Source organism: Ranitomeya variabilis, chromosome 5 (assembly GCF_051348905.1).
Source record: "Ranitomeya variabilis isolate aRanVar5 chromosome 5, aRanVar5.hap1, whole genome shotgun sequence".
NCBI lineage: Eukaryota > Metazoa > Chordata > Amphibia > Anura > Dendrobatidae > Ranitomeya > Ranitomeya variabilis.
In genome coordinates, this window is record NC_135236.1 from 584,046,780 (window position 1) to 584,063,594 (window position 16,815).

Consider the following 16,815-nt stretch of genomic DNA (forward strand, 5'->3'; position numbering starts at 1 on the left):
TAAAATATTTAATAACATAAATAACATAATATTATATGTGGTGTTATTATATATAATAGTATGTTATTATGTTGGAAGCTGCGGGACCAGTGTGGTGTCTGTATACTATATGAAGACACTGGACGGTGAGTATAAGAATGGGGGCACAGGGCTTACAGTGAAAGCACCACTCCAGCACTGCAAAATAACACTGGAGTGCTGCTTTAAAATCCCATGGGAGAACTATAACTCCCAGCATGTCCTGCAGATCCTATGACATGCTGGGAGTTATAGTTCACCAAAGGAGTGGCAGAGTGCTTTATTGTGTTTTGTAAAGACTAACCTCTTAATTGTGGCAGCCAGCCTGTGGTGAGGTAAAAGCTGGAGCATCCCATGGCTGCACACACAGAGCCCTCTCTCTTGTTGCCTTTCCACAGCGCACACGCAGGACATAAGAGGAAGCTGCAGATTCTAGGTGGGAATCTGAAGGACCTATGATGATGTCAGAAGAGGGAGGGCTCTGAGCTGCCATGTGATGCTCCAGCCCGCCCACTTCTGACATCACACAGGTCCTCCTTGTGCACCACAGACAGCTCAGCGTCCAGCACAGGCAGGTATGCAGCGATCTCTTGGCCCCTGCTGCTGCTGCCTCCTCCCCCGGACACACAGATTCTCCCCAGAATCAGTGCTGGGGAAACTGTGTGTCGCTGCTTAAGTGCAGTATTCATTTGCTGCTCCCCGCTCACCGCTCAGCTGATCGGTGGGCGGGGAGCCGCTATTGAATATTCACTGCACTTAATCAGCGGGGCCATGTGGTTTCCCCAGCAGCTGATTCAGGCAGCGGGGACATCCTGAAGTGGGATATCATTGTGATCCCACTCGCTGCTGCCCCCCTCCCCACATGCTATATCCGTACTATAAGACGCACCCACACTTTCCTCCCAAATTTGGAGGAAAAAAAGTGCGTCTTATAGTCGGAAAAATACGTTACATGGCAAATCACGCTTTTTTTGCGACAGCCGGTAAATGGTTAATTACCGGCGATCGCAACCCGGGGTCAGTAAAAAATGACCCGAATTATGTTCTTTGGGGTCTCGGATACCCCATCCGTCGCTGTGGTTTAATTACCCTTAACTACCGCCGTTAAAAGGCGTATCGGATGTCATTAAGGGGTTAAGCTCCATATTTTGCACTGGATGCGACCAGATATACCCAAAACACAAAGCTTACACAGAATAAAACGAAGTAGAAGAACAAAGACTATTCTACCACTCTGACAGTTTATTCTAGAGAGGTGCTCTAGAGAAGTCATGCCTCTATTTTGTTCACATTAGGAACATAGTGCTTTATGCCCCCCCAGCACCTTATGCCCCTCAGCACTTTATGCCCCCAGCACTTTATGCCCCTCAGCACTTTATGCCCCTCAGCACTTTATGCCCCCCAGCACTATATGCCCGCCAGCACTTTTTGCCCCGCAGCACTTTATGCCCCCAGCACTTTATGTCCCCGCAGCACTTTATGCCCCCGCAGCACTTTATGCCCTCAGGACTTTATGCCCCCCCCCCAGCATTTTATGCCTCCAGCACTTTATGCCCCCGCAGCACTTTATGCCCCTCAGAACTTTATGCCCCGCAGCACTTTATGCCCCGCAGCACTTTATGTCCCCGCAGCACTCTATGCCCCCAGCACTATATGACCCAAGCAATCAACCTAATCGTGGAATATGTGATAAATTAAATGGCACCCTTAAGAGCCCAGCTGATTACTGGAGCAAAGGACCCTAATCCACCATTCCTCTGCATAAAGGTGGTCTTAAATTAAATGTCAGCTGAGCTGTGGGCGATAACGCTACTACTCTGCTCCAAGTCTATGAAACTAAAGGAAGCAACTCAGGAGTCAGGACCCCTGTTTCACTGTAGTTTGGGAATTCAGTGATTTAGCCTTGGGATCATATGTTCTGGTAAATGTACATTATTCCATAGGTAAACTTTAATGAGTAAAATATTCACCTATGTTATCACAGTTTTGCAACATTTATATCTATAAAAATGAGTGTGTGTGTGTGTGTGTGTGTGTGTGTATCGGCAACCAATCACTAAGCATCTTTCATTTTACCAGAGCTGTTTATAAGAAGCTGAGCAGTTTTCCTTGAAGACAGTTGTGTTAACTGAGGCTTGTTATTCTTATCATTTCTATGGTGCTATTGTCCTTCTTGTAAGAGTCATGTCGGTCTGGTAGTCGGGGGAAGGTATATCTCGCCCAGGTATTTGTCCTATATGAATTAGACCGCTCAGTGTCTGCAGGATACTGATGGGTTAATAACTGCAGGGATAAAAGATGACCAGCTGGGGGTTGTGGGCGTCAGCCTGGGGCACACAGAATGCCTTTCTGTGTGAGACAAACGTGAGTGAGAGCTGTGCTCATGCACTGTGTAATGTTAGCTGGGTGGGAGAAGCCCCCCCAGTTGTTAGTTAGGAACGTGTTTGTTTAGTTAGTGCCGGACAGGCAAGGATTTATGTTTATGTTTTGTTTTATGATTGCTTTCACGTTAATAAACCTGACCCACGGTCAGTCTACTCAGAATCCTGCTGTACGCCTTAGAGTTTAATGCACAAACCACGTGACCTTTGACCCCAGCAAAGGCGATCCCTGAGTGTTTTGTCACATTGTATCCTCACCTACTGTATTCTCACCCATCCCTTGTAGATTGTGAGCCCTCGCGGGCAGGGTCCTCACTCCTGTACCAGTTATGACTTGTATTGTTCAAGATTATTGTACTTGTTTTTATTATGTATACCCCTCCTCACTTGTAAAGCGCCATGGAATAAATGGCGCTATAACAATAAATAATAATAATAATAATTGTGGTGGAGAACGCAGGCACTCCGTGGCACAGGCGACAGTATGGAAGACGTGGTGAAAGCCCTAGTACAGTCCACTGCCATACAGCAGCAGGCCACTGCGGCACAGCAGGAAGCTAATCGCTTGATGGCCGCACAGCTGAAGGAGCTACTGGACATGACGGCTGCAGACCGCCAGCTTCTCCAACAGGTGGCGCAACGCTTGGTGAGCATGCCTGAGGTTGACCCGTAAGCAGAGTCCAGGAGGATCCATGTGAGTCGATACTGGCAAAAGCTGACCGCAGAAGATGACGTCGAGGCGTACCTGACAACGTTTGAGCGGACAGCGTTGAGAGAGAAGTGGCCGAAGGAAAGATGGGCCGATCTAATTGCTCCGTTTCTCTCCGGTGAGGCCCAAAAAGCTTACCATGATTTGGACCCGGAAGTCGCTCAGGACTTTGAGAGGCTGAAAGCTGAGGTCCTGGCCCGGCTGGGTGTGACGACGGCTGTCCGTGCACAGAGGGTACATCAGTGGACCTATCAGCAAGATAAACCGCCGAGATCGCAGATGTTCGACCTGATCTACTTGATAAAGAAATGGCTGCAACTCGAGGTACTGACAACTCCGGGGATAATCCAGTGGGTCGTTCTGGACAAGTACCTGAGAGTACTACCACCGGCGCTGAAAAAGTGGGTGAGCCAAGGAAATCCTGCGACAGCGGATCAACTGGTGGACTTGGTGGAGCGTTATTCCGTGGCGGAAGGACTTCCTGATGATACCGCTACTACCCGAACTGTACCTCCTCCTCGTGGAACCGGTAAGACTGTTCCAGGGACTGCGGTGGAAGGAAAATTGCCAAAAACTGTGGGGGAGGAACACGGGACTGCTCGCACCCCGAGATCAAGGGTGTCGGACTCTGGTTTCAATAGGGGGCTTGTTAGGTGTTTCCGTTGCCATGAGAAGGGCTATGTTTCTGCGAACTGTCCTGTTACCACTGAACCCATGCAGTGCGACGTTACGGACTCTAAGAAACGCATGTCTTTGGTTACACGGCTAGTAAGTGTGAATGCGGGTCAAAATGATACAGTAAAACATCTGTGTGAATTGTCTGTAGATGGGAAAAATGTTGTGGCATTACTAGACTCTGGAAGTGTGGTGACTCTAGTGAAAGCCAGTCTGATAGCACGTCCAACTAGTCCGTCTGACAAGTTTTCTGTAACGTGTGTGCATGGTGACACCTGCTCATATCCTACAGCGGTCATATGTATCTCCACTCCCTATGGGTCTGTGCAACACAAAGTGGGACTCGTTCCCTCATTGTTACAGGATATAATCTTGGGCAGGGATTTTCCTCTTTTCTGGCAGTTGTGGGAGAATCAGTTGCTCCTTCACGGTAGCTGTGACCGTGAATCTTCTCCCATGCTACCCGGAGGTCCCGAGCTCCTGGAGGAGACCCCACAGGAAGATGCTGCTGGGGAGATTAGTGAATCTAACCTTCAGTACCCCTTCTCAGTTATGGCGGGGGAAACTGAGGAAACTGAGGAAACTCAGCGAGAGGTGGGGGCAGATAGCCATCCAGCCCCCTGCCTGCCAGGTTTGGAAGTCCAGGTGGATGACTTTCACAGCGAGCAAATGAAAGATCCTACTCTGGCTCCGGCTAGGAAAAACGTAAAAATAATAGATGGGGTACCGGTAGAACTTGACACTAGGCTACCATACCCGTATATGGTTCTTGAAAATGATTTGCTCTACCAGGTAGAAAAAAAAGGGGAGGACACTGTGCAACGGTTAGTGGTACCCAAACCTTATCGGCGGAAGGTACTGGACCTGGCCCACGGACATATAATGGGGGGACATCTGGGGGTGCAGAAAACCACAGAAAGGATATCCCATTGTTTTGTGTGGCCCGGTCTCCATAGTGATGTGCGTAACTATTGTGAGTCCTGTCCAGAGTGCCAAATCTCTGCACCTAAAACTCGGTTCCGTAGCCCTTTGGTACCTCTCCCTGTCATTGGAATCCCATTTGAGAGAATTGGGATGGATTTGGTTGGGCCCCTTCCCCGGTCCGCTCGTGGGCATCAACATATTCTCGTCATCGTGGACTATGCCACTCGCTACCCGGAAGCCATCCCTTTACGAAACACGGCTACCAAAATGATTGCTAAAGAGTTGGTACAAGTGTTTAGTCGGGTGGGAATTCCCAAACAGATACTCACCGACCAGGGGACTCCCTTTATGTCAAGGGTAATGAAGGAGCTCTGTAGGCTCCTACAAATAGACCCATTGCGTACATCTGTCTATCACCCTCAAACAGATGGGTTGGTTGAGCGGTTCAATAAAACCTTAAAACAAATGCTCCGGAAGGCGATAGACAAAGATGGGAAGAACTGGGATTACTTGTTACCCTATTTGCTGTTTGCCATTAGGGAAGTTCCCCAGTCTTCCACAGGATTCTCGCCTTTCGAACTATTGTACGCCCATCGTCCCCGTGGTCTGTTGGACGTCGCAAAAGAAACCTGGGAAGGTCAAGTCACTCCCTTTAAAACGGTGATCGACCATGTAACACAAATGCAAGATCGTATTGCCGCGGTCATGCCCATTGTTAGGGACCATATGTTACAGGCCCAGGGAGCCCAGAGGCAAAGTTATGATAGAGGTGCTAAGGCCCGTACCTTTGCATCCGGGGATAGGGTGTTGATCCTAATCCCTACGGTGGATAGTAAATTTCTGGCGAAATGGCAGGGCCCCTTTGAGGTCGTGGAGAGGGTTGGTGAAGTGAACTATAAAGTATACCAGCCTGGTAAGAGAAAGCCAGAACAGATTTATCATGTGAATCTGATAAAACCCTGGAAGGACCGCTCTGCCCTAGCAGCGGATATACCCCGCCCGATTTGCGCACCTACCGTACCGGAGGTGCAGATTGCCGAGACTCTCTCGGAACGACAAAAATCTGAGGTGAAGCAGTTTTTGTTACAGAACCGACAGTTTTTCTCGGAAAAACCTGGCCAGACTAAGCTGGTGAAACATGAGATCGTCACAGAACCTTACCGGATTCCGGAAGCCCGCCGTGAAGCCGTCTCCTGGGAAGTGAGGGCAATGTTGGACTTAGGAGTCATTGAGGAGTCGCACAGCGCTTGGTCCAGTCCAATCGTGTTGATACCTAAGCCGGATGGCTCCATACGGTTTTGTAATGACTTTAGGAAACTGAATGCGGTTTCTAAATTTGATGCGTACCCTATGCCCCGGGTCGATGAGTTGATCGACCGGCTTGGTAAAGCCCTATACATTACGACCCTGGATCTAACAAAGGGGTACTGGCAGATCCCTCTGGCCGAGGCGGCCAGAGAGAAGACGGCATTTGCTACACCGGAAGGTCTGTTCCAGTATATCTACATGCCGTTTGGACTTCACGGAGCTCCAGCAACGTTCCAGAGGTTGATGGATCAAGTCTTGCGGCCCCACAGGCGGTACGCTTCTGCCTACCTAGATGACATCGTAATTTACAGCATGGACTGGGAAACTCACCTCCGGAAGGTACAGGTGGTGATTGATGACCTGCGGGACGCAGGCCTAACGGCGAACCCCAAGAAGTGTCACATCGGGCTTGAAGAAGCCCGATACTTGGGCTACGTGATTGGCAGAGGAGTTGTTAAACCACAGATCGATAAAATACAGGCAATTCAGGGCTGGCCGCAGCCAGTAAACAAGAAACAAGTACAAGCTTTCCTGGGGATTGCCAACTATTATCGCCGGTTCACACCCAATTTTGCAGCCATGGCTACCCCCTTGACGGATCTTACCAAAGGGAGGGGTTCCGTCATGGTAAAATGGACCGCAGCGGCTGAAGAGGCCTTCCACAGCCTGAAACGAGCTTTGTGCTCTCAGCCCGTATTAGTGACTCCTGATTTCAGCAGCGAGTTTGTGGTCCAAACTGATGCTTCTGACACTGGTGTCGGAGCTGTACTTTCCCAGGTGAGGGACGGAGTCGAACACCCGGTCCTCTACCTCAGTCGGAAACTGAATGTGCATGAGCAGAGGTATGCTGTGGTTGAAAAAGAGTGCCTAGCCATTAAATGGGCTCTCGACTCCCTCAAGTATTACCTGGCAGGTAGGAATTTTAGGCTGGTCACGGACCATGCCCCTCTCAAATGGATGCACCTCCACAAGGACCATAATAGTCGGGTAACCCGGTGGTTCCTTGCCCTGCAGGCTTACTCTTTTACGGTGGAACACCGACCCGAGGTGCAGATGGGGAACGCTGATGCCCTGTCCCGAGTGCACTGTTTCGAAGGTGTTCTTGCTCGACCGGAGTGGTCTGAGCAGGGGGGGAGGATATATAAGAGTCATGTCGGTCTGGTAGTCGGGGGAAGGTATATCTCGCCCAGGTATTTGTCCTATATGAATTAGACCGCTCAGTGTCTGCAGGATACTGATGGGTTAATAACTGCAGGGATAAAAGATGACCAGCTGGGGGGTTGTGGGCGTCAGCCTGGGGCACACAGAATGCCTGTCTGTGTGAGACAAACGTGAGTGAGAGCTGTGCTCATGCACTGTGTAATGTTAGCTAGGTGGGAGAAGCCCCCCCCAGTTGTTAGTTAGGAACGTGTTTGTTTAGTTAGTGCCGGACAGGCAAGGATTTATGTTTATGTTTTGTTTTATGATTGCTTTCACGTTAATAAACCTGACCTACGGTCAGTCTACTCAGAATCCTGCTGTACCCCTTAGAGTTTAATGCACAAACCACGTGACCTTTGACCCCAGCAAAGGCGATCCCGGAGTGTTTTGTCACATTCTGTAAAGCTGGAAATAACATAATTTATTACCGTGGCGGCACAGACCACCCTTTGACACAGACTGCAGGGAGAGCCCAGTATCACACAACATAGGATTAGATACATGGCTCAGCAGACTGTATCACACAGGATAGGATTAGATACACAGCCCAGTATCACAGGGTAGGATTAGATACACAGCTCAACAGTCAATAACACAGGATAGGATTAGATACATGGCCCAGCAGACTGTATCACACAGGAGAGGATTAGATACATGGCTCAGCAGACTGTATTACACAGGAGAGGATTAGATACACGGCTCAGCAGACTGTATCACACAGGACAGAATTAGATACACAGCTCAACAGACGGTATCACACAGGATATGATTAGATACACAGCTCAGCAACAGGATGTGCCAAAGGAGAGGACCTTTTCATTCCAAGAATTCCACTAATTCCATCTGATTTGCCTTTTGATTTTAAATGCCTTCAGTTTCCACTTTGACTGGCATTTGCAATGTCCATTAACAAGGCTCATGGACAGTCCTTGAAAGTAGTATGGATCAATTTGCAATCTCCATGCTTTTCTCATGGTCAACTATACATGGCCTGTTCAAGAGTTGGAACTGCCAAAAATCTGTTCATCTTTGCACCGGAAGGAAAAAACAAAAATGTTGTTTATCCAAAAGGCTCTTGAATGAGCTGAATATAAAATACTATCAATACTTAGGTAATTGTTTATTTAATTTGTGTTGCAAATCTGTAGTGTTGAGTATATGATGTGAAATGTTTTTATGTGCAATATAATCATTGTAATTTGTTATAACTAACCACAGTTAGTTACTATGCCCGGGCAACGCCGGGGTCTTCAGCTAGTTAACTATAAAGTTACAATAAATTAGCTATAAAATGCACAATATAGCTCAGTAGAAAACATTTGATTGTTACAATTGATAACCATAGCTTACCATTTCTCTTTGCAGAAGAGGCTACATCTCTTTGCTAATTTACTGAAATGTTTATTTCAGGAGCTTTTTCTTGATATTTTAACTCCGTCTAAAGCATAACAAGAAAACAAACAAAATGGAAAACATTTACTGCTAAATATTATTTTATTTAAAAAAAAAAAAGGGACCAGGGGAGTGCTCACTGACAGTTGGCCCAGTAGACTTCATTCGTGTACTGTGCCTATAAGAACCCGGCTCTGACTACCCTCCCTTGGTCGCCTTTGTTACACTTGGTTTGAACAGTACTGTGTTGACAGAGTGCCTTTAATCACGGACAGTACATGCACAGCACACTAATAACACTTTTTTTTGCGGTCCTTGATTTTCATGGACCCATAGACTTGTATGGGTAATTTTGATCTGCGACTCTGTTCAAAAACAAACAAATCTCTGTAATTTTTTTCCCACACGTCAATAAAAAAAAAACACGGACATGTGAACATCTCCATAGTTTATAATAAATACTTGTTTTATCCATGATGAACACGGATAAAACACATACGTAATTCATGGACTTCTGAACAAGGCCAAGTAGGACAGCACAAGGGCTTCAAGAACACAAAAGCTGAATATGAAAATTTTGCTTTTCAAATGAATTAACATAGATAAAGTTTGCCTATGTTCTCTAATTAATGCATTTAATGAAATGTTAACTTACATCTTCACTGTCGGTTGAATCTGAATCTTCTGTCTTTGGTTCCTCAACAGTGACAATCTTTTCTGGCAAAATATCGTCCAGCCAACTTAGATCATGCAAAGAGAAAATACACTCCATTGCTTTTCGTATGCAAGCAAGAGCCAACAGCTGAAAAACAATATAAGCTTTCAGATTTTGTAGACATTGATCATCCAAAACATTAAAACCCCTGAAGGCGCGGTGAATAACATTGTGCTGTTACAATGGCATCTGTCAATGGCATCTGTCAGGGGGTAGGAAATATTGTATTAGGGCAATTACAACACTAATGCACAGAACTGACCAAGATAATTCTATGGCAAATGACGCATAGACAGTAGGTGAACAGCCAATGTGTGACATTAATAAGTTGGAAATAATAACTAACAAAAAAGGTGAGGGCTTTTTTTGCAGCTGGATGTCAGTTTCCAGCTTTTAGTGCAATATAACACACCCTGCATACAATGGATTTCCTCTGTTTGTGGCATTTTGAAAGTTTTGGGTCAGTGATGTTTTTGGACGATGTTCTCAGCCATTTTTCTGACATTGAACTGTAGGTATCATTCATAGCTATGAATAATGCTTTCAATAGGTCTTCACATTATTACAGGTGGAAGAAAGACGATTCCGGCAGGTAAATAGGAAACGGTTCTATCTCTGGTTTTCCGCGACAGAGAGGGGCCAGAAGACAGCGGTGTCTGATTTCTCAGACTCCTGAGCTGACTATAGAAGCACTTCTACTTCATATTAAACAGTGCAGGTTTCTTCAAGCAGTGCAGGGGTTAATTTGCTCAGTTGTGAGCTCCTGGAAGCTTACCTTCATTAACCCCTTCACCCCTGGGCCATTTTCTGTTTTTGCGTTTCTGTTTTTTGGTCACCTTTGTCTCAGAGCCATCACTTTTTTACTTTTCCATCAATATATGTGGGCTTGTTTTTTGCGGGATGCATTGTACTTTTGAACAACACCATTCATTTACCATATAAAGTATTGGAAAACGGGAAAAAAATTCCAAGTGCGGTGAAATTGCAAAAAAGTGCAATGACTTTTTTTTTTTACCATGTTCACCAAATGCTCATAATGACCTGCTATTATAATTCTCCAGGCCATTACGAATTTGTAGATACCAAACATGTATAGGTTCTCATTTAAGTGGTAAAAAAAAATCCAAAGTTTGTAAAAAAAAAAAAAAATTGCATAATTTTCTCTATTTTTTGGGACCTTGGGCTGGGTGAGGGCTGTTTTATTATGCGTTGTGCTGACGTTTTTATCCATACAATTTTGGTACAGATATGATGTTTTGGTCACCTGTTATTGCATTTTATTGCAACGTTGTGGTGACCAAAAAACGTAATTCTGGCGTTTTGAATTTTTTTCGCGTTACAACATCTACAGATCGGATTAATTATTTTTATATATTGAAAGATCGGGTGTTTCTGAAAGCAGCGATACCAATTATATGTATTTTTTACTTTTTTGATTATTTTATTTGAATGGGGCAAAAGGGGGTGATTTGAACTTTGATATTTTTTACATTTTTTTAAAACCCTTTTTTTCACTTTTTTCTTGCTTCAATAGTTTCCATAACACACTGAAACTGCGACTAGACAGAGCAGGGCTGTCGTGAAGGGGTTAAGGTTCTCAGCTATTCATTGTTGGCCACTTCCCTTTTCTATAGAAACTGGACTCTGGCACACAGGCAGTTCCAGATCTAGCTTCATTGCTGCATGGTTCAGGAGTTGGTGGATAGATGTTGTTTGATGAGGCCAGGGCCGGCTCCAGGTTTTCATGGGCCCTGGGCAAAAGAGTCCCGGTGGGCCCCTTTAACACTTACCACAATTCATAATGCACAGATACGGCAGAGAAATATAGGTATAGTACAATGCCAAAGATTTCACTTACTTTTTACATTACAAGAGTGATATCTATTGTGCATTCTACAATAGGTCAGAAACCGGACAGTATAGTCCTCTATACAGAATAATGAGCCCCATATATTGCTCCAAACAGAATAATGAGCCCCATATATTGCCCCATACAGTATAATGGCCCCATATAGTGCTCTATACAGTATAATTGGCACCACATAGTCCTCTATACAGAATAATGAGCCCCATATATTGCTCCAAACAGAATAATGAGCCCAATATTATGCTCCATACAGAATAATGAGCCTAATATAATGCTCCATACAGTATAATGGGCACCACAGAGTGCTCCATACAGAATGAGTGGCATATATTGCTCCATACGGAATTGACCCCATATAATGCTCCATACAATTTAGTGAGCCACATATAATTCTACATACAGTATATGATGGGCCCCCTCTATTGCTCCATACATAATGGGCCTCATATAATGCTCCATACAGAATGGGCCCCATATGATGCTCCGTACAGAATGGGCCCCATATGATGCTCCATACAGAATGGGCCCCATATGATGCTCCATACAGAATGGGCCCCATATAATACTCATTACAGAATGGGTCCCATATAATGCTCTAAAAATAATTGGCCCCATAAGATGCTCCATGTATAATGGGCCCCATATAATGCTCCATATATAATTGGCCATATAAAATGCTCCACATATAATTAGTCCCATAAGATGCTTCATATATTATTGGCCCCTTATACTGCTCCATATGTAATTGGCCCCATATACTGCTCCATATTGAATTGGCCCCATAAGAGGCTCCATATTAAATTGGCCCCATATAATGCTCCCTATAGAATTGGCTTCACAAGATGCTCCCTATATTATTGGCCCCATAAGTTACTCCGTATAGAATTAGCCCCATATAATGCTCCATATATGGGCCCCTTCTGATGGTCCCCATATATTGCTCCAAATATATATATTAAAAAAAAAATGAAATACTCACCTCTCGTTGCTTGATGCTGCTCTGCTCTGGACTCCTCACCGTTGGCGTCTTCCTGCTCTCTGTGCTGCGACTGCTCAGGCAGAGGGCGCGCACTGGTGACGTCATCGCGCCCTCTGACCTGAACGTCACAGTCAGTGGATGGAAGACGCTGCAGTGCTTGAACCGGGAGAGGTAAGTATCTCAAGTGCCGGGGCCCGAAGCAGGCGGGGGGTCCACTCGCGGGGGCCGGCACTATAGCACGCCAGTGTCCCCGATGGCGAATTGGCCCCCTGCCTGCTCAGGGGCCCGGCACTTGCCCGGGTGTGCCGGGTGCTGACGCCGGTGCAGGATGAGGCATTTGGTGGATTTAGCTAAAATTGTAGTCTGATTTAAGTTCTGTACTAATTTCTCCTACTACTTTGATTTTTCACCCTTACTCCACTCCCTGTGTTTTCCTTTGTTTTATTGTGTTCATATTTGTATGAATGGTATTTTCCTTTATCCCCGTTTGTATTACCTTGTTAGTCTGGTTGGTGTATTGCCTTACACCACTACTTCTCTCTTCCCTGGGTGGGGGGAGGGAACAGACTGAGGGCGGATCCAGAAGCTCAGCAAGGTGCTGGCATAATGTACTTCACCATTAGAAATAATCTGGGTAACAGGGATAGCTAGAGCGCCCATAGCGTTACGGACAGGGAAAGAGCCCCTGGTCCCGAGATACCCGTCAACATAGTTGTGACAGGGTCTTTGGTTAGAGCAGTCAGACTGTGGAATGCCCTGCCAAAACAGATAATAATGGCGACACTATAACCGCTTCTGAAAAAGGGCTGGATGATTTCCTCAGTACACATAACATTGCGGGTTATAGATAATTTAGTGACAAAAAAAATGTATAAATTGTTGTAGGAAGGTTGGACAAGATGGACCTAGGTCTTTTTTTACACCTATGTAATCATATAGCTATGTAATATGGTACACCTCTTTGCAGTGTTTATTGTTGTTCTATTTGGTAAAACACCATAGTTGCACTCCGTGATACAGGTTATGTTTGATCTGATACGCGTTCACACAGTGTATAAAAGTCATGGTATGCACCATAACATACCATGTTAAAGAAGTGTTCTCCCCAAAAAAGGAGAAGACTGTGACTTAAAGGGAACCTGTCACCCCCCAGGGCGTTTTTAAGTAAAAGAGCCACCTTCTGCAGCACTAAGGCTGCTTTCTGTGAAGGTGGCTCTTATGTTTTTGCTCCCTAATAATGCTGCAATATTCAGTTTTTTCCCCCTGACTCAACCCCCTTTCAGTCGTCAATCATCCCATCAGTGCACCGGGTGCCCCCTCCTCTAGCTGCGCATGCACCAGATTCCCAGCCCCACAGTGTGAATAAATCATAACACTGCGGGGTGGGATCTCGGGCATCCACGACACGCAGGCGCGATGTGAGTTCCAGGGCAGCATGCCTGAAAATTGAGAGCACAGCGCAGGCGCCGGTTACGTGAGGAAAAACAGAGGAGGCGGCGCCTGTGCACTGAGGGGATGATTGACGGCTGGGAGGCGGTTGAGTCAGGGGGAAAAAACTTACCCCCGGACTCAATACAGGTATGGCACGCAATTTATAGTACTGAATATTTTAGCGTTATTAGGGAGCAAAAACATAAGAGCCACCTTCACAGAATGCAGCCTTAGTGCTGCAGAAGGAGGCTCTTTTACTTGAAATTGCCCTGGGGGGTGACAGGTTCCCTTTAAAAGGTACCAGAAGAAGTGCCTTCATGTTCTGCTGTGCAGTCGTTATGTACCCATGCCACCATGAATTTTTTTTCTGACCTAAGTAATGATGATCATGTTTGAATTGACAATGTACACATAAAACAAATGGTTGGTATATTTACCATTAGTGGGAAGATAATTGCTGCCACAGTTGATTTCAGTATCCACAAAATGATCAAACAAGATAGCTGAATTAGGGTAAAGAAATGAACTTTCCGTAGTGGAACATGGCGGAGGTATATAACATCTGGCTGATGCTTAGGTGGAATAAACAGTAATTTTAACCGTTCTGTGAACTTTACAGGAAAAAAAACAATAAAGTGGGTTAATGCAAAACTGAAAATGATACACAGTTTAAAGGAGTTTAAAAAAAATATTCAAGCCAAAATGCTAAACTATGTGCATCTGATATAATCAAAACTCCTCTCTGTTCTTCCTTCTCTGTCACTGGATCTATTTCTATGTCTCTCTTTTCAAAACTGCTAAATGACAATTCATTTACTGCCACTTTCTGATTTTCCAACCTGCTGACTTTAGAACCATCATGCAGTGAACAGCCGAGGAAATTCTGAAGCTGAGTATACTGAATGGTTTATTAATAGCAGCAAATGATTTTATCCGTATTTCCAGAAAATGTCTTATTTGTAGACTATCATCATCTTATTGAGTTTGTTCTGAATTTTAAATCTAAGAATCAATAACGTGTTTCCAAAACAAATGTAGCTGCTACTGATCCCCCACCAGTCCCTGCCACTGCTCCCATACTGCAGTCCAAGTCTCCTACCATTATACCACTTATAAGTAACAAAATATTATTGGATATTAAAAAAAGGTATGAACCCTTAAAGCAGGAATGTCAAACTCAAATACACAGAGGATCAAAGAAAAAAAATTGGACAAAGTCACAGGCCAGCTTTGATATTTATTAAAAAATGTTTACAATTGGGGATGTTTCCTTATTAGTGATGAGCGAACGTGCTCGCCACTACTCGTTACTCGCCTGAGTATCCGTGCAATCGGCGTACTCTCCGAGCACCGAGCATTTCCGGGATAATTCGGCGGTAATTGGTGTCTCCACCCAGCATTTTTGGTGGACTTTAGAGACCCAATCAAAACTCAGGGATTGTCTGCCAGGCCATGAAACGCCGCAGCCATCTTTGTTGTGGTCGTGCAGTGATTGGCTTGGCCGCACAGCATCATCCCAAGTATAAGAGACCTGGCGCCACCCTGCTCACTGCATCCAGCTCCGGACTCAGCGAGAGTAGGGAGAGCTGCTGCAGAGATAGGGTCAGAATCGTGGTTTTTATAGTTAGTGTAGGTCTGCAACTGTTAAATCCACAACTCCTGAGAAACTAACAGTCCTTTTTAGGGCTAATTCGTGGGTCCCGATATTGCAGTGCTAGGTAGGCAGGGTGCAGCATATCCACATCAGTGCGAGGCCTGCAGGCACTGTATGTGCATCCATTGCTCCCACTGCATCCCTCCCAAAGCTCCATAACTGTCTGCTGCTGCTGCAGCTTCTTTACTATATACCTAGTTGCATTTTTTTTCCCAAAAAATTCACCCCTCCCCCCAAAAAAAATATACAGTGTGTTCTGTCAGACTGAGGCCTGTTTAAAAATCATAGTTTGGCAGGCATACATAGGGTAGTTGTGGTGTGTGCTAGCCTTGTGCCACTGGTTTTTTTTGTGTGTTTTTTAAATTCACCAAAAAAGGCCTCATATATCTGAGTGCTCCAAGTTTGGGCATTTTAGGCAGTTTTGCCACTGTTTTTCCTGTCGATAACCCCAAACAGGCCATTTGCAGCAGCTGCCATGCTCGAATCAGCAGGAGTAGCAAAACAAACGGCCTGACCACCACCAGCATGATCAGGCACATGGCAGCAAAGCACCTGACTTTGTGGGCCAAACCCCAGGCTCCAGGACCACTGTCTGCAGGTCACACCACTGCTTTTGCGTAGAAGCCAATCCCCAAGTACACCGTGCATGTGAAGATGCCTCTAGCCCTGCACCTGTTGTTGCCCACTGTCAAGCAGCACCATCTTCAAGCCTGTCCAAGTCCTGGTCCCAGCACAGCCTTCAGTTGTCTATACCCCAGTCTTTGGAGCGCAAGCGGAAATACCCAGCCAACGCCCAACAGGCTACAGTCCTAAATTCTAAAATTTCTCTTCTGCTTGCGCTTAAAATGTTGCCTTTTAGGATAGTTGAGACGGAAGCTTTCCGCAACCTGATGGTGGTGACCGTCCCAAGGTACTCGGTCCCCAGTCGGCACTATTTCTGCCGGTGTGCCATACCGGCATTACACCAGCATGTGTCCCACAACATTACCCATGCCCTCAGCAATGCTGTTACAGGGAAAGTCCACATAACCACGGACACATGACAAGTGCTTGTGGGCAGGGAGGGTACATCTCACTGATGGCACACTGGGTTAACATAGTGGAAGCCGGGACCCAGTCGGACCTTGGGATGGAACACATCCTCCCCACGCCGAGGATTGCTGGCCCTATGTCAATCAGGGTTGCCCCCACAGTCTACAGCTCCTGCACCTCCTCCTCCTCTTCATCATCCATCTCTGATATCAACACATCAGTCAGAAGCTGGAAGCACTGCAGCACTGCCTCAGCCAAGCAGCAACAGGATGTGCTGAAGCTAATCTGCATAGGTGACAAACCACACAATGCAGAAGAGTTGTGGACAGCGCTGAAAGAGCAGTCAGATATTTGGATGACACCGCTGAACCTACAGCCATGCATGGTCATGTGTGACAATGGCTGTAACCTGGTGGCGGCTCTGAGGCAAGGTGAGCTCACACACGTACCTTGCTTGGCCCATGTTCTTAACCTCATGGTTCAACGTTTTCTGAAAAGCTACCCGGAGCTGCCGGATCTGCTAGTGAAAG

The 16,815-nt window shown here is 45.9% G+C and overlaps 1 protein-coding gene across 1 annotated transcript in view; it reads right to left on the reverse strand.

Moving 5' to 3' along the window:
* SLC4A9 (solute carrier family 4 member 9) overlaps positions 1-16,815 on the reverse strand; it is a 1,224,185-nt gene that overhangs the window by 18,117 nt on the left and 1,189,253 nt on the right. Inside the window, exons 19-21 of the mRNA XM_077265989.1 lie at positions 14,037-14,210; positions 9,263-9,409; positions 8,566-8,653 (exon numbers count right to left, since the gene is read on the reverse strand). Of these exons, the coding sequence (XP_077122104.1) occupies positions 8,600-8,653; positions 9,263-9,409; positions 14,037-14,210 (375 nt within the window). The 3' untranslated portion in view covers positions 8,566-8,599. The remainder of the gene's footprint in view (positions 1-8,565; positions 8,654-9,262; positions 9,410-14,036; positions 14,211-16,815) is intronic.